Source organism: Motacilla alba, chromosome 3 (genome assembly GCF_015832195.1).
Source record: "Motacilla alba alba isolate MOTALB_02 chromosome 3, Motacilla_alba_V1.0_pri, whole genome shotgun sequence".
Lineage (NCBI taxonomy): Eukaryota > Metazoa > Chordata > Aves > Passeriformes > Motacillidae > Motacilla > Motacilla alba.
Window position 1 is genome coordinate 74,198,166 of NC_052018.1, and position 21,463 is coordinate 74,219,628.

The window sequence follows — 21,463 nt, forward strand, 5'->3', positions numbered from 1 at the left end:
AAGCCTCCAAAGATTAGCCTCTGGTGCTATAATCTTTTGAGCAAAGACTACTCTCATTTACCCTGAGAAAATAAACAGGTGAAAACAAATGTAGTCACCTGTGAGATGGAGTAATGAATTTAACCAGCCTCTTCCATCTCCCATGTTTGTGATTGTGCTCTGCAAGTAGTTTTCATTTGATGGCTGCAGTCTTCTGTGTGAAACCTAATCCATAAATACAGCACACAGCTCCTGAGGCTCACTTAATCTTGGACTGGCAGAAAGAATGAAAGAAGTGTCAAGGGTGATACACAGCAGGCCTGGTGGAGCTTTAGCTGCCTGGTACCAAAGGAAAAGATCCTTGGCCTTATCAGATCCCTTTGGTAAAGACTCTGCACATTCCTAAGGAGGGGCTTGAGACCAGTCAGTGGGATAACCCAAAGCTCTGGGCAAGGGATGTGGAACAGGCTGAATGCCTTTGGTCAGTGGAAAGAAGAGAATAAAAGCCCTACACACACAAATTACCACTATTCCCCATATGTTCTCTAATACTATGCTGCTGAGAAGGTGTGATAAATTAGGAGTCAGGAATTCCTCCAGAGTAGAAGTGCTGACCAGATAACCTGTCCAACACTGCATTTTAAAAATAGTGTCCAGTTAATTATGATTTTTTTTTTAAGCTTTCTCGTTATTACTAAAATAAATAGTCCTCTTTGCACTGTTCCTGATTCTTGCCTGTGCTGGAGCGGGTGATAATTGTGCTTTTGTTTAGGATAAGCATTATTCTTACATATTCTCAATATTTTTTCGGTTTAGACCTGTGACTGCAAATTCCTAGAATTTTGCAGACCTTTTATAAGGGGTCCAAAACAGAAACAAGCATGTCATCATCAGGTGTAAATTTCTTCTGAAATATTGTCACGTGAAGATTGCAAGGATCCATAAACCTGAAAAGATGGAGAAAAGTACCACCAGTTTGGTCTAAGCTCCTTGTAGAGGCTTACAATCCCTGCCAAACAAGAGCAGCATTGTGATCTCATTCAAGGAGTTCGCATGCTGAGCATAGTAGCCTGTAAAATAAAAAGCCATTATCTAGACTTGCATCATAGAAGTACCAGTAACAATAGAGAATTAAAAGACTATGTTTTCTGCATTATTTCATTTGAGAAGATTATAAGGCAAAAGAAGAAAATGAAAAGGCACATACTGCAGTGTTCTCCAAAGCAGAAACTGGCTGTGACCTCTTAAATGTTTTAAATGAATTTATGCATTAAATCTTCCTCCCCTTATCCGTGAATGTCCCTGTGGGAAGCAAAATTGTGCCATCTAGTGGAATTTAGACCAAGTTTTAGCTGTGCATTCCCAATGGACAACGGGGACGCTCTACAGACCTGTTTACATCATACATCATAGCATGGACATTTTTGGATTCCACTTTGCTCCCAAGTTCAAATCCCTCCTCTGCTACAGATGCAGGAAGGGTCCATTCACCAGTCCAGTCTTAGGGCCAGAGAAGGGGAGGGAAACTTGCTTTTTCAGTTATCTGCTCAATCCACCTTTCTTTTTTTTTGGCTTCTGCATTGATGAGAAAGATGGGGAAAAATAATTTTCATGAGTATGAACTGGTAAATTTGAGGGACCAAAGCCCAGGGTTCCCCATGAATGTAGGCTGTCCCACTTGCCAAGCAGCCAGCAGCTTTGGGATTCTGTACTGCCCAGTTATGGAGCTGGTGCATGCAGACAGAGCTGTAGCACAGTCTCATTTCCTAACACGCCTTTGTAACCATAGTTAAGCAAGAGACTTGATATAGATTTCAGCACAGCATTTAATCTTTGTCCCTTTTGGACTTGTGTATCTTTATGACAGAAAGTGATTTCACAGCTTGCAATTTTTTCTTCTGTGCTGATCGTAGTGGAGAGCCATATAATATATTACTTCAGTACTCAAATAGGTGCAAGTGTTGCAAGAGACTTATATACCTCTGTAAAAAAACATGATAGGTGCCCTTGGGACTGCTGGCTATTGCCTGAGTAACAAGTGAATGAGTAACAACTCTGTAAGAAGTTTTCAGTACTATGTAAAAATAAAGTTCACTGGTCAGTCTTCAAATAATTAGCAACTCTCTTCTCTACAAACACAGAAAAAAGTGACCTTTTCCAACGAGGCATAAGCTGTTTTTCTCCAACTCAAATCATCCCCTGGAATAATTGGATCAGCTTTGCCCACCGGCAGACCTTTTGTCTTCTATGAATCAACATGGAAAGGAATCTTAAGAATGTTTTGGTCATTTCTTTTGGATTTTTACTTCTCTTTACTGCTTACTCAGGACTGCAGAGTCTTCAGGTAAGAGGGGCATCTCCCACTGGCTATCAGGACAGCTGGTCTGGAAGGGCATCAAGCCAACTGGTAGTGTGAAACACATCAGTCTTTCCATGGTGTCTGTGAGGAAGGCATGCACAGTATTTTTTATAAGGTGGGTTAGAACATTAACTTGCTGCAGGCTAATATTCCTCACACAGATCCGCAGCATTTACTAAATATTTTATTCTAGTATTTCTCAAATAGCTCTCATGCTTGTGTCATGCTACTACTCTAGATCCACGAAATTTGTTTTAATGGAAACAGAAAACAAAATTAACCTGAGATGATTTTTCTCAAAAGAAGATATTTCCAAATGGAAAACAAATTCAGTTTCCGGAAAGGATTTGTTTTGAATATTTCTAAATTGCTATGATTTTTTAATAATTATTATTCTACAGCAATGTGAAATAATTAAAAATTATGCCCAAATCATTAAATAGTTAAAGTATAAGATAATACAATAATTTCTAGGATCATGATATAACGTAATAGTAAAAATATTAATTTTTAATAAGGCGGTTGTAGTTTTACTGGTATTAAGATCCTAAAACATAGTAGCAGAGATGGATTTGTAGAATGACTTGAATACTCAGGTTCCCATTAGAGCTCACTTGCTCTTCCAAAATAAAAGACTGAAGATTTCTGTTGCTGTCTCTGAATGCTTCTGAGTAGATAAACACAGGGAGAAACTTCTCAGCCTAAAACCTAAACTTCTCTGCTGGTCTAATGGCTGATAAATGAATAGAAGACATTGACAAGCAACTTTAGGCAGGATATTAATGTATGATCATGATCAACTGGATTGAATTTTCCATCTGGAGTGGGAATCTCTGTGCCTTAAAGGTGGAACTTGAGTCATAACATGATGAACTTGTTTGCAATAATGACGGCTTGACCTCATTTCAGGAAGAGGCCTGTCCTTGTTCTGTAAGTCTCTCTTCTCTCCTTGAACAGCTTTTCTTTGCTGGCATTGTCAGATTCTGAACTCAGGGCTGTTCTGCAAAAACAGTCCCAAAACTTGATGGAGGTATTATGAGTTGGAGAGACTGATGAGGCAGGGAAAGATAAACCCTAGAAGCTGCAAGTCAGTCCCACCATCTGAAACAGTTGGATAGAGCTTGGTGCTAATGACAACGAGGTTGTGGGTTCAACAACATACAGGCCATTTACTGCCCATACAGGCCATTTACTTCAGAGTGGGACTTGATAATCCTGTGAGTCCCTTACAACTCAGAATATTCTGTGAACCTGTGCACCTGAAACTGGAATATTAAAAATTTTCATCATTCATTTCAATAGATAACTACACAGACCCCCCCCTCCAAAAAAAAACCCAAAACAACCCACAAAAAAACCAAAAAACAAACATGCAAAAAACCCACAAAACCCCAAAACAAAAACCAAAAACAAAAACAAAACAAAACACAATGAAACAAAAAAAAACCAGACAGTAAAAATCATATGACTGTGGAAGCCTGGCTTTTAGTTTTTGAAAGTTGTAGCTGACAAAACCAGGCATGTTATATTTCAAAAATAAGACCTCTGAGATCAGGAAACCTCTTTGTCTGTGTACAAAACAACCATTCCAATTCTCAAATGCCTTGGCCCTGCTCTAACAGAGACTGTCCTCGCCTCACTGTCCTGGTACCTGTCTGTCTCCAAGCGTGCTGCATGACTGCCACCATGGTCCTGCATGGCCAGACTGCACAGACACTGCAGGCTTGGAAAGTGTTCCGTGAAGCCACCAACAGCTTCATTCTCCTACAATGCTCTCCATTGCCACCCCCTCAGCACCCAGTCCCCCTTCCAAAATCATGCTGAAGTATCACCTATTAATCAAAATAATCAGGAAAACATTGTTAAGCAGCATAGAATTGCAGGATGGTTTGGTTGGAAAGGAACTTAAAGATCATCTCTTTCTAATCCTCCACCATCAGCAAGTACACCTTCCACTAAACCAGGTTGCTCAAAGCTCCATCCAGTCTGGGCTTGAACATCTCCAAGGATGGAGCATCTGCAGATTATCTGGGCAACCTGTTCCAATGCCTCACCACCATCACAGTAAAGATTTTCTTTCTAATATGTACCCTAAATCTCTCTTTTAGTTTAAAACCGTTGCCTTTTCTTGGCCTATCACTATCTGCCCTTGTGAAAAGTCACATCCTCACTTTTTAATTTGAGTACTGTAAGGCTTCATTGAGGTCTTCCTGGAGTCTTCTCTTCTCCTGCCTGAACAATCCCAACCCTCACAGCCTGTCTAGGATAGGTGGTCCATCCTTCTGATCATCTTCATGGCCCTCCTCTCCAACAGGTGCATGTCCTTCCTGTGCCAGGGACCCCAAAACTAGATGCAGTGTTTCAGATGGGGACTCACCAGAGCAGAGTAGAGGGGGAGAATCACTTCCCTTGCCCTGCTGGTCACACTAATTTTGATGCAGCCCAGGATGCAGCTGGCCTTCTGGGCTGCGAGCACACACTGTTGCTCTTGTCCAGATTTTCATGCACAGAATTCTCAAGTCCTCCCCTGCAGGGCTACTCTCAATGAGTTCTCAATGAGTCTGTACTCATGTCTGGGATTGCCCTGACCCTTGAATTTGGACTTGTTGAACCTCATTAGGTTCGCACGGACCCATAATTCAAGCTTGCCCAGGTCTCCCAAATTGATCTTCTCATTTCAACCTTCAGAGCATCCAGACAAGAGGAGAACTAGTTTGAGCATAAAACTATAAAACCTGGTTAGATCAGTAAAATGTTATTCCTTCTTTGTGAAAATGTGGGTGAATCAGTTACTTCCAACTACCAAGAGCCGCTGCGAGCCTATTAGGATATTTGGACCTTGGCATCTGAAAATCTTAGAAATTATCAGGCCTGTAGTTTAAAGCAAAGAATCTCCCACTATTGCTATGCCAGCCCATGCAATGCAGATCTGAGAATATTCCTGCCTGAGACAACAAATGAAGGCAAGAAAAAGGTTATCTTTCATTCAAAGATTGAATTCTCTTTGCTTTCAAAGAGAAACTCAAACAAATAACATGAAATAATCTAAAGAATGACTTACCAAAGCTTTGAATCTGGGAAATCCTCACCTGGTTTTGTATCATGTTTTCATAAATGGTCTATCATTTTGAAGAAATTTCTAAGTCCATAATCAGGCTGTTTTGGGGAAATGTGACAGTAATACCCAGCCCAGATGCTATGTCTCTTTATTTCAGCCCAAAGCCACTCTTTGTACACTCTCTAGTAGTGGTAAAATTTACCTGTGGTAAAATTTGTCTCAATAGCTGTTTTTATCCCTGCAGAGCAGTCTCAATGCAGAAGAAGGCCTGGGTGTTGCTTCCTTAAGCGTTCTGTATGCTGCACTCACCTTATCATCCATGTTCCTGCCTCCAATCATCATCAAGAAGGTGGGCTGCAAGTGGACCATTGCAGTCTCCATGTGCTGCTACGTTGCCTACTCCTTAGGGAACTTCTATGCTAGCTGGTAGGATTTAAATACTTTAGCCCTCTCTGGTGTGTTCAAACAAAACAAGTTCTTTCTTCTTTTTCTTCTCCATTCCTACTCTAACACTGTATTGCAGAGTAGAAAGTTGGATGCAGAAGGTGCTACTTGGAACAAATTGAGATAAATAAATACAATTTTAGGTGGACCAGAGAGGTGAAAATGTGCAAAGAGTCAGAATGAATACATCCGTCTACTCACCTGAAGTTGCTTCTCTAACTCACATTTGTAGCAGAGATTCCTCTTTGCGGAAAAAAAAAAAAAAAACAAAAACAAAAACAGGAGTTTCATTTATAAGTCAAAAGACTTTTAGGGTTGTTTTAGAAAAGGTTGAAGGGAGGACTATCTTCCAGCCAGTAGCTCTGGGAGAAGAGGACCACAGGAGAAGGCTAACTCCTGCCTAGCTCTTTCTAAAGAAACAACTTCTGCTCTCCAGTGACAAGGGTTGCAACTCCATAGAGGAAAGTTATCAATATCCATCTTCTGAAGTGCATGTGCAATTAAATTCTCAGTTTAACATAGTTTAACTTATGAGAAGTTATGGCACATGAGCACAGACCTAGCCAGCCTGGCCTAGGCCCAATTCCCGCACAGACCTGCATATGCTTGCACAGCCTAAACTTCACAAGGCTGGCCTTCTCTTGATTCCATGTAACAGATTTATTGTATCATAAAAAGGATAAATCTATTTCTTTGATGTCTATTTTTGCTGCAGGATCTGTGGGCAAATGATTATTATGCTAATGGTAACAGCTATGCTAAATAAAGTGTTCTTTGGCAGGTACACACTTATCCCTACCTCTATGATCCTGGGCTTAGGAGGAGCACCACTCTGGTCTGCCAAATGCACTTACCTCACTATTGCTGGCACTTTGTATGCTGAGAAAGCAGGAAAAAGTGCAAAAGACATTATCAGCCAATACTTTGGGATCTTCTTTCTGGTGTTTCAGACTGCCGGCGTCTGGGGAAATCTTATCTCATCCTTGATACTTAGCCAATCTTCCAACCAAGGTAAAATATATTTAAAATTTTGGCACATCTTTCTATAAATATTAACTAGTTCTAGATAGATGAGAGGTAGATTTCTGCAGCTGAGCTTTCATAGTCAGTGGAAGCAGGCACTCCAGATGAGAGTTAGCCCATCTGAGGATAGATGTCTGAAATAGATGAGTTAAATTTCTCTCTAAAAGTGTCTATTTTCTACCAAAAACCAGCCATAGAGTTTAGACAATTAGCTAAAAAATAGAACTCTATTGAATTCTGTTTGAATTCTACTCCTGTATTGCAAAGCATAGGTAGACTGCAGGCAGTGACAATCCTTCACATCTGACTTCTATTAAAAGTGGTTTAAAACAAAAGACAAAATACTGAACCAACCTTTTTGTAAAGCTTGTAGTATTGGGTTAGTTTGCTGTTATGCATTCAAAATTAGTCAGACTGGTCGCTGGGCTTGCTGAAAATGAGTGCTCTACAGAGCTGTCAAGAAGAAATATCAGTAGCTGTTGGCAGGAGCCTGTGTGCCAGGGCTCCTCTGCTGTATTTCAGGCTCAGACAGCAGATGCCAATGTAGCTTGAAGAAATCACTCAGCAGCAGTGCCCTCGTTTCCCATGCATGTAATTGGTGTCAATTTTAAAAGGGTAGATGTGAAGATAAATTAATATTTGGATGCCACCTTAGAGATACAAAATGCGGTGGTGTTTTATCATTGCAGTCTCCTGCATATTCCACATCCTGTCACAATCAAAACAGGGTTGTTCTCCAGACATGGAGAGAACTTTCCATATACACTGCTACTATGAGTAGCAAGAAGTTACCTCTTTCCTGTCTCAGTTAAGCAGTATGTCCTCAGAGGAGTTCTGAAATAGCTACCAGGTTAAAGCTGAATATCAGGAAGCTGGCATCAGGTTTTAATCTTTGTATCCTTGGATTTATGGCAAAGTAGTTGCCACAAGGTGTGATATTTAGTTTTAAAGGAAGGATGATTCTACGTAAGTATCTGTAGGTGAAGCACCATTAAAGCAGAATGCTGGCAGACCTTTTCAAGTGCAGTGGAGCCCTGCTGACCTGATCCCAGAGCCACATGATATCTTAGGAGGGACTGTTCTGATTTCACTTGCAGGGTAAAGGCAGTGGGGCTGCTGTGGGGTCTGTACAGACTGCAACCATTGGACTCTGCCTCATAGCACACATAATTTTAACAAGAAGAATAAAACACCAGTTTTTCTGGTCTAGTAAATCCCTTCCTAGTTTTACTTTTGAGGATGTTCCTCCAAATTTTAAAGACACTTATTTTTTTTATCTATTACATAGAATTTCAGAGAATTCTGTGTTCCTGTGAACAACTCTCAAAGCCAAGGGCTTTGCGCATCTTCATGACAGTGATGAGTAGTTATAAGTTTCTCTACTGTGCCTTCTCAGTGAGACACAGCTTTAATCTAGACACTTCTTTGCTGGGGCGAGGGGGTAAGAATCTCCAGTCATGCAAATATCCAGTCATGCAATTCTTTTTCTCTCCTCTGAGTCTTGTGCAAAGGCATCCATTCATATTTTCATGTACTTAAAAAGTATCATTTTTGCTGAGCAGTAGGAAAGATTCAGAATGTATCTGGAGAATCAAAATGCATAAAATTCATGTACCTGCTCCAGACGTATTGCCTGCATCACTGCATCCAGACACAGTAAGGCAAAGTTACACTATATGGTACTACCAGAACTGAAGACAGAGTCATCCTTCCTCACTCAACAATATTACAGTTTAGATTCAAGAGAAACAGTGCAAACCCTGCCTTGCAGCTTGCATATGACTAATTGCAGGTGCAGCTTCATCATCAGATGATGCAGGAACCAATAAAAAACTTGTTTTACACACTACCACACTTCATTCATGTGACTCAACTTTTGCATTTGGCAATTTTGCTGAAGGTCTGTTTGTCTATTTTTTGCTGAAGGTCTGTAGTAGTAGTGACTATAATAAGGTAATGATTTTCTTTACATTACTACATTTTATTTTATGTTGAACCTAAAGTTGTTTATGAAGCTGGATAGACAGCTGATTCACATCACAGCAGCTTTGATGGGAAGCAATGAGGAAAAACACACTAAAAGTAGTTACACAATAAGCGTAATTGAAAAATTATGGATCAGCTCTTCCTTAAGGAACCAGCCACGGTACAGCCATATTGCCCTTGTGCTTGCAACACAGACAAATTCTGCAGTGAAAGCACTAAAATTATGGTGTGGGTTTTGGATCATCCTCCTCCAGTAGACAGTTTATTCAGGCTGACACTTTGGGTTAGCCTTTATTCTTTACCAGTAGGGTACTGGAGGAAGTGGGCACAGTGTGCTGGTGACAGTGTGTGTGAGTACATGAGTGTTTGTGGGTGTGACATATGCCCTGCACAAAAGCGATAGGACTGCATAAAGCAAAGGTCTTACTCCAAACCCTGCTGAATTGTTAGTTTCAAGTGTGTTCTCAGAAAGTCATAAAGGCCATAGTAAAATAATAAAGTCAAGAAAAGAAGGCTACTTGGAAGACTGCAATACTGAGTAATAATAATTTGAATTTATGTGAAAAAAAATGTGTTTTGAGGTGGTTTCTGTTCCTTTGACATATACAGAAATCATCTGGAGAGGGAAAATGCGGGGTGGCTGTAAGAACTGAAGTCCATCAGTCCCTTGCTGGTGTAAACTTAGAGACCTATCTCATGAAGTATTATGATTAAGAGGTAAAAATATATACTCAAACTGAATACTGCAAATTGAGCTTGGATTCAGATTTCAGCTTTAACTTTAGTCCCTGTCCTCATGTAACCATTAATTCAGTGTTCAGTGTCTCCTTTGTTGCTCTTAAACCAAATTTTTGTGTGTTAAATGGGGATTCTGAAGTTAAATATCTCTAATCAGGAAAGACTTGAAACCAGGACCAATCACTAAGCACTGGATTCCTTAAATCCTCATATCCTTACACATAGTGTGGACTTCATCTCTTCACTGACTTGCCTTTCTTTTTGTTCGTAATTAGGGGAGATCTCAGAAGAAGACCTGGAATGCTGTGGAGCATATGACTGCCTGACTGATACCACTAACAGCACTTGGTCAGAAAGACCCTCTGACTCCTTAATCTACACACTGGTAGGGGTCTATACTGGTGAGTAATCCACACAATCTTTAATCAGTATCGCTGATGGAGAGCCTAGTACTAATGGAATCTAACATGGCTTTGCAGGTGAAGATTCTGACTTTCTCCTTCAATCCAATTTGCTAAAGGAAAATGAGATATGTGGGAGCTATAAACAACTCCTTCCTAAATAGTTCTAATGCTTTTTGCCAGAGCTTCATCATTTTTATCTAAAGGAGAAAGATATTATTTACCTTTTTCACCTGGAATAAAGCTGAAGCCCAGTGTGGTAACCCAAATTCAGCCAGGCAAATTGGCATATCTCCCACTTAGTAAAAGATGCTATATATTTATAGCTGCTAGAGATCTTCCTTGCACAAGACTAGAAAAGAATTAAACACAGGGAAGCTGATGCCATTAAAAGAGAAAATAGATGTGCAAGGATTAACTGAGTGAGGAAAGTTACAAAAAGTATCCCACTCAAAAGAAGTTATTCTCTGGATAAAGGAAAGGATCTGGATAAAGAATTCTCTGGATAAAGGATAAAGGTAAGACAATGTGCACCTTAGCTCTGTCAAAATATTTTTGCAGTCTCTGAACATAGATGTACTCTCTGTGCTGAGACAAAAACATAGAATTTGCCATACACCCCAAGAGCGTGTATGTGGTCCAGGCAGGGCCAGATCTCAGTGCACAAGGGCATTGCAGAAAACTCTTCCTCTGTCCACATCCTCCATTCCTAATTGGTGGGAAAGTGTAAAAAATATGCCCCCACTCTCCTCCCAGAATGTACTGGAGCTGATGACTTTCTTCTAAAGGCATGTTTGTCTGTAAAGTTTAAATTTAAATTTGATGACTAACATATACAGCACTTCCTTAGGCTTTGTGCATGCAAAGTGAATGCAACCCTACTACCTCCTGACCCCGCATCAGTGGAGTTTCATTTTTCTTTTAAGCTCTGAATAAAAGAGATGTCTTTTCTTACCCCAAGGGAAAGTAACTGGCTAAATATTTCATTCACAGACATTTTTAAAATGTGTCTTCTATTTGGTGGCTGAATACTTGTTTTGCCCAGCTTGGGGTGAGACAATAGTGGATAACTCTTCTGCTGTTTCATTTTCTCAAGGACTATGAATGTTTCTATTTATGGTCATACCAACCACTATTAACCCATGCCATTATCTCCTATAATTGCTCTTGATTCATTTAAGGTATTTTATATATATATTTTTTCTGAAAATGTGGATGTCCTGCTCTCATCCATTTAAGTCCAGCAATCAGTCCATAAGTACTAATAAACACTCTGGCAGAACCAATAATGACTTGAATCATGAAGGATTTACAGCTCAGCCACAGTGGGGAACCAGGACACTGGAGAAATTCTAGGAGACCTGGATGAAAAATAATAAACAATAAAAAAATGAGGCAATTTATTGTAAATCTGCTGATGTATTTGGGTATTAAAAGTTCACAGTAGAGAGAAAATATCCATAAGCATAACATAGGAGCACATTAAATAAGCGAAGTGGATGGAAAGAGGTGGCCGGTTCTCATCTTACTCTGAACTGTAGTTCTTTCCATGGATGGAATTCTAGTCAGCATAAGTGAGGAAACATTATCATGCCCTGCATCTGTAATGAAGCAATCAGTTGTGAATCTGTGGTTGTCTCATGTATATTATGAGGCATGGTTGTCTTCTTGACAACATGAAAAAAAATGTTTTGATTCACTACACAAGCAATAAATCTAGACTGATACATGAATGATCATTTTCTGATTAACTACTCCATATATTCTTTTATATGCTGCTTCTGCTCAGAAATTATAGGTTTAAAGCTGTAACTTCCATCTTTTCAAGTTAACTAGAGCTGCTCACTATCATCTTCAAAACAGCATATATTCCATACTCAAAGCAAGGTTCTGAGCCAAAAAAAAAAAAAGGCACAACATATATTGGGTTTTAAGACAGCATTTATTTTTCTTTCCATGTATTTGAAAGAAGAGCCCTGCTAGCCATGAAAACCTTGGCACTGGAAGTGAATACTCCTCTCTCTTGTTGATTTAAAGCCTTCTGATAGCTCCCAAGGGAGCTGTTTCTGGCCAGCTCCCATCGCAGTGCCCCTGGACTGCCCTGGAAGGGAGAGCCATCACCCTCTGTGGCTCTGCAGCTGGCCCGGCGGCTGTCACAACAGGCCAGCCACAGCTAAGCTGAGGGGATTTGCGAGTGCACAGCTGTATGCAAAAGATGTGAATGTAGAGCAGGCCTTCTTGTTTATACAGAAATGGCCTTTACACTGAAGCGGAATCTGAGGCAGCTGCCAAAATATCCCACAGAGAGCTAAGAACCAAGTCAGAACAGTAACAGCAGCAAGCAACTTCCCATCATTCTTTCAGCATTCCTCAGTTTTTCATGAACTTTTTGTTTTGTTTTTCTTTGCAGCTAGTGGTGTGCTAGCTGTGTTGCTGGTTATTATATTTCTGGACCAGATCAAATCTGACCAAGTGGAGACTGAGAAAGAAAAAACATCCTTTTGGTCTACGTTCCTAGCAACTTTCCGTCATCTTAAAGATAAAAGACAGTGTCTTCTAATCCCTCTGACAATGTACAGTGGGTTTGAACAGGCATTTCTTTCTGGTGACTTCTCAAAGGTATGGATGTAAATGAAAATATATTTCTGTCCGATTTTTTTGTGCTGTTGCGCCTCACTATTACATTTGGTCAATATTTACTTGTCAAATGAAGATGTTTTCAATGATGATTTGTGGATTGCAAAATTACTGCTTACTTCTACATGAATGACCTCTGAGTGACATCTTCAAACAGCAGTAAATATGTCCTTTGGAACAGCCTCAAAAATAATGCAGTAGAGAGCTTAACTCACCAGTGGAGGCCACAGCAGATAGTTTCAGGTTCAAACTCTTCCCCTTGTTGTAAATAACAAACTGGGAGAAAAGCCAGAAGCCAGCAAAGCTTTCATATCTTCCTTCCTCTTCAGGTTTCCCTAGAGCTTGTGTAAATGCAAGTCAGCACACATTCCACATATTTTATTTTGACAACCTTTACGGTAAGAGGGCAAGTCCTCAACATGGCTGGCTGAAAGCCCTCCCCAGTCACTACTGCAGCAGGTCCAGAGTCTGACAGATTGAAGTGATTAAAACCACCTCTGCTCCTCCAGTTTCTTGACAAACCTAGACATGCAGGAGGTGTGTTCTCCTGGCATTTGTTGAGAAAGCCTCAAAAGAAAGAGGGCAACCTTCCTGAGCTGCTCCTTTCATGCTTAAGGCTTCTAAACCTTGCATATAAATCAGATGGAACGGTGCACTTGTTGTTGTGTTGGAACAGATTAAAAGGGGCACTCCATGGCAACCTCCACTGGTTATATACTCTTATAGAAGAGGTCCTCTTATTTTCTGGGAGCTGCTGTGTCATGACCATAGTGTCAATTGTCAATTTTCATCTCTTGGGCTACGATGTGAAGGGCAGAAAATTCTTAATGCTTCTTCCAGGACTTTTATTTGTGCAGCAAGCAGTGCTCAGATTTGTTCTGCTTGTTATTCCCCTGTTTGCATGGCATCAGTCTGATTGGGAACTGGGGTAGCAAAGTTGCTCCTGAAGGCCAGCTATGTCAGTGCACCAGAGACTTGTCAGCAAACTCTCTATCTGTCCTCTTTTTATCTCATCCATTTACCAAACACTCAGGCTAAGATCCCTGAACTTTAGCTGTTTATTTTTATCAAAGAAAATGTGACACCACTATCCCTTCTCTTGCAGAGTTTTGTGACCTGTGCCCTGGGGATACACTATGTTGGCTATGTGATGATCTGCTTTGCAGGTATAAATTCCCTCTGCTCTCTGCTCTTTGGAAAGATCTCCCAGTTCACGGGTAGAAAACTTCTATTTGCATTAGGTATGTAAAGATTTCTTGAATGACTGATCACCACATGTAATCACATCCACTACTCCCTCCTTTGTATGTACAAAGGGATAGCTTGCTGTCAGCTGTCAATTAAATCCTAAGCCAGAGAGGCAGACTTCACAAACGTCATTCATGAGAAGAGAGGCAGCTCAGCTCACAGTTAAGCACTGTATTGCTGTCTTTGCCTTACATCACTTTGTTGGTGATGTAAGTTCAACCTGCTTTTGAGGGCTTTATCTATGCAGAAAGTGCCCTATAGCTTTGATGCTTTATTGCTCTGATGCAGCCAATGACAAATGACCTTACAATGCTGATGCTGAGACTTGCACTATCATAAGTAGGATTTCTCCACTGGGCTGAAACCTCCTCACCCTTATGGAGTGAAAGCAAGTCACTGTTGACCTGAGTCGCAGGAAATGACAAACTTGAAAATTTGAGTGAAATTTCAGGAAGCTTTTTAAAGGTTGGCCTGCTGTCCTTTTTACTACTTGTTCTATAGGGAGAAAAGTAGAAGAAAGTCATGCATCAGGCTAGAATAATTTAAGGGCTTGTGTATGGGACAGTAATTTTTATGTTGCCTTGAGAAAAGATTTGCATATTTAAGAACATCTCCCTCTCCAGAGATCATTGTTCTGATGAATAATGGAGGCATTGAAAAATACCAAGAAATATATCTTTTGTGGCTCTGTATACATTATGCATACTGAAGTGGACTAATACCTTATTTCCACTGTGCAGTAATTTGTATTATTAGAAACATCACTGAATAGATCAATATACATCAGAACATTCTAGGCATTTTGTCCGCAGGAAATTTTAAACCTGGACAAGGAAGAAGAAATTTAGAGCACCTTCTGTTACAGTCACTAGCTCAAAGATGCTTCTGTCTGTTCTAGGTGTGTGTCTCAGTCTATAAAACTCAGATATTAAAAAAAAAACCCAAAAAACCAAAAACCAAAAACACCTAGTAGTGTTAGAAATGGAAGACCTCTGAACCTCTCAATTCTGTTTAGTGGTCATTTTACTCAGCCCGTGAATGTGCACCTGGGGGGAAAAAATCTGTGACTCATTTACAAACCACTTTTCAAAAGAAAGACCCAAAGCCACCCTCTAGAAATCCTTGATTGCCCCCTCTGGCCCTAAATGAAAACCTCATTTAAGAAAAGGAGAGCAGAAGGGTGTTTGTTCCCCCTTCCCACATGCCTCACATGGTGACTGCAAGCCTTTCAGAAGCTCCTTCTCCTACTCGGTGGTTCGTGTCCTTTGGGCTACAACCATATCAGCACTGAGGATCTCTCAGCTCCTGACGCTGCTCAGAATTGTGAATTAGACACTATCAAAGGCCTGCATTGTCTTGTTTTTCATGTGATACCAACTCAGTCTGCGCAAAGCTCAATGAACCAGAAAGATTTTAAGATTGCCTTGTGCTTTCATTGGGGGTAGAATAAAAAAGTGTTATCTACCACAATCTATCCTGATTATAATTGCATCTATATTTCTCTTCTTTATTTCCTTCTAAACCAACAGCTGCAGTTCTGAACACAAGCTGTATAATAACAGTACTGCTCTGGAAACCTGATCCCAAGCAGTTTGCTGTGTTTTTTGTAATCCCTGGTCTTTGGGGTGTATCTGATGCTGCTTGGCAAACACAAACTAATGGTAAGTCCCAGTGACAATGAAATGTATTCTCTTGAGATATAAGTCTGCATGTTTGAATCTATGTAACAATGCTGCATAACAATGGTAATGGCTTTAAGACAGCATCTAAAAAAAATGTTAACTCATTGGAAAGCAGAAGAAATAGAACTACTTACTAACTCTTGGGAGTAAGAATGCAAAATACTCATTGAACCAATTTTTCCAAGATGAACAGAGAAGAATACTGCAGAAGATGGTAACGGGTATTCAGAATAAATATTCTGGAGGAGCATAAGTATTTCAAAGTAATTTAGAAACTAAGAAGAATTATACATTTAGTCTGTCTTTCACAATAAAGGAGAGCACTCTGGATAAAAATTAACTAAAAGCTCAGCAACAGAAGAAGAAAATTGTCTGTTCGGAAATATTGGAAAAAAATGTAGGAGAAAATCACAGAAAGCAATACTATGCAGCCAAGTAACTTCATGCAGCTCTGATTTACTCAATTTCCAAACTCATAATCCAGTGTGATAACGCATAAGTAGGCAATAAAAAGGAGCGAGGTCATGGGGCATTTCTCTTTGAAGGAAGACTAAAAAGCTTTAGCCTGGACAAGAGGTAAGTATGGAAAGCAGTCAGTAAGGTAATTAATTGTTTGGAGAAGGTGACTTGAAATTCAATGCATCTCCTAATAACAGGACTAGTGACACCAGATAAAGTTATCAGGCAGAAGCATTTATAGAAATAAAAATTAATAGTATTTCTCACACAATGCAAAAGCAAAGTATAGAATTCATTGCCAAAAATTTAAGCTGGAATTATGTCACATCATTACAAAATCACTTCAGGGGAAAGTGATCCTCTGGGTACACATAAGGTTATGTGTCTTGGCCTTCCTTCCTCTGATCTCTTTGGTTGTTTCATGGCCTTAAAAGATTTCAACCACTAGATAAAGTGTCATGTTCCTCCTGGAGAGCCAGATGGAAAACATGACAGTCCATTGCCTGGCACTGATAGTGATCTCCTTTCGAGCACATGTCCCTGCCTCTAACACACAAGGGCCAGCATCCTTCTCTGCCCCTCCAGCAGCTCCAGTTCATATCCCTGAGAGGAGAGCTAGTACCTACATCAAGGGACACCCTCTCATCATCTCACATCCTTACCAGAGGCTTGTGCCTTAGGTTAAAATTTTAAATCAGTGCTCTTGATAAAACTTACGGTCATGTAAGGAGAACATCAGTAAGGATTTGCTCTCCTTAAGCAAAGCTGTTCATTCATTTCCTGCTTCTTCAGCCACAGTCTTTCCAACTGCTCTGCAAGTTTCTTCCTAACACTTTTGAGAACTTATCTTAGTCTTCCACTGGGATAAAGGACCTGTCTTTTGTCCTGCTTCTGTCTTATCCAGAAAGCCTTGTCCTTGGATACTGTGCTTCTTTCAGAATCACAGTGGGGTTAGGGATGGAAAGGACCTCTGGACTTCAACAACTGGTTTGCTCAAGCAGGGCCATCCAGGCACAGCCTCTTTCTCAGGACCATATCCAGAGACCCTTTCATATTTTCCAGATCAGAACACTCTACACCCTCTCTGGGCAACCTGTGACAGTGCTCAGTCATGCTCATAGTAAAAAAAAAAATAATCCTGATGTTCAGAGGAAACCACATGTATTTCAATTTATGGCCATGACCTCTTGCCCACTTTTCTTGGACACCACTGAAAAGAGCTGGGCTTTGTACCCTCTTTTCTAGGATTTACATACATTTGAGATGTCCTTGAGGAGCATGTTTCCTCAGTAAGGTCCCTGCATGACTGACAAAAATGCACCTGAGGACCACATTAGGGAAGAAAAGGATAAGTACAGAGGACTTCAGTATTGGAGAAGGTGGCTGAGAAGTGACTGTAGTTTCCAAACCCCCAGATGAGGCAAAAACAGTGGACAATGCTTCATGCTTACTTTAAGGATGAGTTAAATTGCAACTATGTGACAGGATTTATCTCTATTTACAGCACTGTTTCAGGTCATCTCCATTCCCAGATTCCTGCAAGATACTTGTGAAAAATTCACATTTGTGTGAAAATCTTCACATTTGGAAAACACCCAAATGTTCTTTTTCCTTGCATGGTAGTTTTTTTTAGTCTGTACCTTACTCAGCTGTTTCACAGGTCCCATTTATAAAATTACACAAAGTTCACTTTGTCACAGTGAAACATCAAGTGATGACATGAAAGTGATCAACAGAGAGGTGCAGTGACATTACCCCACAATGTTGCATCCCAGAATAGGATCTTCAATTTGACATACCCACGTAGGGCTAAACGTCTTCTCCCCTTCAAAAGTTTTATACAGTTATATATTACATTAGAAATTCCCAGCATCAAAGACTATGAGGTGAGAAAAAACCTCCAAAATAACATTGGTTTACAAGTCCTGTGGTCCTTCCTTTGCTGACCTCCCATGAGTGCTGCTTGGGCGCCAGTAGATTAACCAGTGAATACATAAATGGCACAGTGCCACATACCTAAGGCATTCTTTGGTTTGCTTTGTGCTCCTGTGGATATTTAATACTCCAGTACCCCCTAGAGGATATGTAGGCTCACAGTGGATGAATCACTTCATCTTATGAAGTTTTCCTGACATGTTTGTATTCGTGTATGAACGCTCTCACTTATTTCCAATAAAAGCTACTTTGTTTCAGAGCGTGTAGTGCTCTTTCTTACCTAACTTGAGCACAGATGCTGGTATTACCCACTGACAAAAATTGTACCTGGGGCCTAACAGTTGTGTACCATGGAACTATCGTGTGGACTACTCTAAAACCAAGTCCTTTCCAGGCTGATTTGTGTCTTTAGAAAGGATATGAGTTTAAAGAGTTTATAAACCTGGACTCAAATAATTTCCAGCAATCATGTTATATACCCATGCCTACTAGTACCAGGGGAACGAGTAGGAGAACAGGCAGTGGCAAAAAGCCAGGATAATTTCCATGGAAGTGAACTGTGACATTTCAGAACTAGCAGCCTCTTTATTCACTCAGCCTAGCAGGTCCTGCTGAAGCTCAGCCAGGCAATGTGCTTCAAAATAGCAAACATGTACCAGCTGAAAACCAGAGAACCTTTTGACATAGAACTGCCACGGAATTAGAAACCTTCCTAATATCTTTCTAGAAGATAACTCTGGGCATATCAGGAAATTAGTATGAACAAATTGTACTTTTTCATTTATTAGGCAAAACTATGGAGGATTATCATATCTACACTCCACTCAGCCAGTTTAATGAACTAAGTACATCTTGTGATGCACTTGTACAGATTTTCCATCATGCCTAAATTGAAACAATTCAGTAAATGTCCTCTTGCAGTCATCAGGACACATAAGCTTTTCATACAGATGAAATCTCCCCCTGCTTAACAAAACTGAAGGGATAGCTGAGTCTACTCAGATTTTCTGAGAACTTTGCATTCCTCTTTGCCTTTTGGCTGAATGGACATATTTCAAACAGATGTGTTGTTAGACAAATGGGTGAAAAGAGTCAAAGTTCATGATATTCTTCTCCTTCCCTCTGTGCACACCATGTCTGAGTGAGAGTAAATGTCCTGTTCTTTATCACCGCTGGTGCTAGCTCAGCACCCAGAGTAAAGGAAGCTCTCTCCTGTTCCCTGTGTGCTTCACTAGTCAGACCTGGAGGCTGGAATCCCTCCCTGGATCCCAGTGGTGAGTGTGCAACTGACTGAGCTCATTGGGAGCTTCCCAGTGAACACAACTGCATTAGGATGACCAGTTGAACTGAGTCTCTATGTCAAGTAAGTTTTCCAGTTGCTGCCTGGAAGTTCTGTATGTGTCAAGGATATTCTATTTGCTATCCCATCCAGGAGCTGAAAACTCAAAAACCTGGTTGATTAAGAGAGACATGTCTTGCATACTTAATCTGGGTCCATGTTGTGAAAGTCTGTAAGGATTTGGTATGAGCTTCTCAAAAGTTATGCATAGAGGCTCAACAATGTCAAGGACTCATTTTTCTCCTTGCTTACTTGTTCATCAGTCCAAAAGCCTTTATTTTTGTAGCTAATAGTTTGAAAAAAGAAGTCCAGCCATCTTACTTGAATAGACCACATCCTTTCTTCCTTCCTTGCATTTTTGTTCCCCTTTTCTTCCATGTTCTCTATTTTGTCATGTTTATTTTGTTATTTCACTTGTTACAATCACAGAAGCACAACAATTTTTTTGAAGACAAGGCTTGTATTTTCCTTTCTCTGACATTTATGAGGGAGTGTCTGTCTTCCCCATTGTGCTCTATTTATTCCCTTTGCAGAAAATATTTGCTTGCAGATTTAATCTTCACAAGACATGTTTTTCCTTCCTTTCTTCCTTCCTTCCAGCACTTTATGGCATTTTATTTGAGAAAAACAAGGAGGCTGCCTTTGCAAATTACCGTCTCTGGGAATCAATTGGATTTGTCATCGCCTTTGCTTACAGCACCAAATTGCAAGTCTACATCAAAGCATACATTGTACTGTCTGTGCTTGTGCTGTCCATGGTGACCTACGGAGCGGTGGAATACCTTGAGGCTAAGAGCTCCCCTGGGACACCTGCTGCTACAAAGAAGGAAAATGGAGGACCTCACTCTCAGGAAACACACATGTAATCCAACAGGATCAGAGTGATGAAGGCAAAGCAAACTGGCCAGCTCCTTACAGGCATGTCTCCAAGGGTGTTCCAGTGTGTACTGTATCCAGAAAGATGGTAAAGGAACAGATTTCAAGGCCATTATAATGCAAATGTCTCAGGAATAAAATCCTCCTTTGACATCTCACCTTTATAAGGGAAGATTATCTGACTTGACCCTTTCAGGCAGATGACCAACTAATAAATAAAGTCTTAATAAATGTAAGCAAGATTCCTGTAGTCCTCACATTTTTGTTTCTGTAGATAAGACCTGGTATAGCTTTACAGTCAAACCACATGCATAATGAAAGAAGTAACTGCAGTTGCTCAGTTGATTGTAATTAACACACATCATTTTATGGAACCATAAATTATAAAGATTTATGTTGTTTTCATGCTGCATTCTCTAACACCTGCTGTAAATTACATCAGCCTACAGACTGGCTATATCTGCAGTTCATATCTGCGCACCACAGAATCAATCAACCACCAAGTCCACCAACCTGTCTTGGGTCAGCAGACAGCTGTGAGTCTGCCCATGTCATCCCTCTATCTCAGCACTCTTTCTCTTTTGATTTTCCTGTCTCAAAATTTTCTGTCACCACTTACAGCAGCTTCATCCTAGAAGAGATGCCTTCTACAAGACAAAATACTTCAGTGATGATGACCTTGCCTGACTTTCCCATCCACGGACAGAGCTGTTTTCAAGATGAGCAGCCAGGCCATGTGGAACTTCACCATGAGAAGAGCACAGGTGGCAGTGCAAGTCACAGAGACATAGGGAGAAAAGGAGGATGGGCTTACACTGTAATAAGTTCTTGAGACCTACACGTATCCTGCAGTGGCTCATCTCATTTCAACTTCTCTTTAGTTTTACCCATATTGTTTCTAGATATGGATTTTTGTGGTTTTACTGCAGAGAGAAGAGTGTTACAGTAGAGTTACTGCAGAGTGTCCCTGCATCTTAATGAGAGAGCAATGCACAGACCTCATGTTCATTACTGGTAATGACACATTCAGATTCTCTGTGTGAGGCAGACAGCACCAAAGGAATTGCAGGCAAATGCTCTTCATGTCCAAGACTAGCGCTGCCTCTGGAAATAAACTACATGTAGCTAGCTAAGTTGTTGCTTGCCATGGAGATATCACTTGAAACTACTTCCTCTCAGTTACTAACCACAGCAGGAGGATGAGGCATCACACAGTGTGACAACAATAACACAATTTGTGTGACAAAATTCCCCAAATTGTTATGTCTTTTAAACAGCAACAGACTTCATACTGCTTTG

The 21,463-nt window shown here is 40.4% G+C and overlaps 1 protein-coding gene across 2 annotated transcripts; it reads left to right on the forward strand.

Annotated features, from left to right (window-relative positions):
* Positions 1–2,117: 2,117 nt before the first annotated feature.
* On the forward strand, positions 2,118–20,984 carry UNC93A (unc-93 homolog A). Of its 2 annotated transcripts, none has more exons than XM_038132676.1 (8): positions 2,118–2,323; positions 5,641–5,822; positions 6,622–6,851; positions 9,863–9,988; positions 12,399–12,607; positions 13,731–13,866; positions 15,403–15,534; positions 19,889–20,984. In XM_038132676.1, exons 1-8 carry the CDS (start codon positions 2,237–2,239, stop codon positions 20,152–20,154), a joined length of 1,368 nt encoding a protein of 455 aa, XP_037988604.1. In that variant the 5' UTR covers positions 2,118–2,236; the 3' UTR covers positions 20,155–20,984. The 2 variants fall into 2 exon arrangements, with proteins under 2 accessions (XP_037988604.1, XP_037988605.1); XM_038132677.1 differs by having other exon boundaries at positions 5,641–5,745; positions 6,791–6,851.
* Positions 20,985–21,463: the final 479 nt, after the last annotated feature.

What these genes read in the sequence shown, in the direction of transcription:
- UNC93A (XM_038132676.1), top strand. Translation starts at nt 2,237, where the DNA reads ATGGAAAGGAATCTTAAGAATGTTTTGGTCATTTCTTTTGGATTTTTA. An exon ending in GGGAACTTCTATGCTAGCTG is followed by an intron (nt 5,823 to 6,621) that starts GTAGGATTTAAA and finishes GTTCTTTGGCAG; the next exon opens with GTACACACTTATCCCTACCT. An exon ending in ACTGGTAGGGGTCTATACTG is followed by an intron (nt 9,989 to 12,398) that starts GTGAGTAATCCA and finishes TTTTCTTTGCAG; the next exon opens with CTAGTGGTGTGCTAGCTGTG.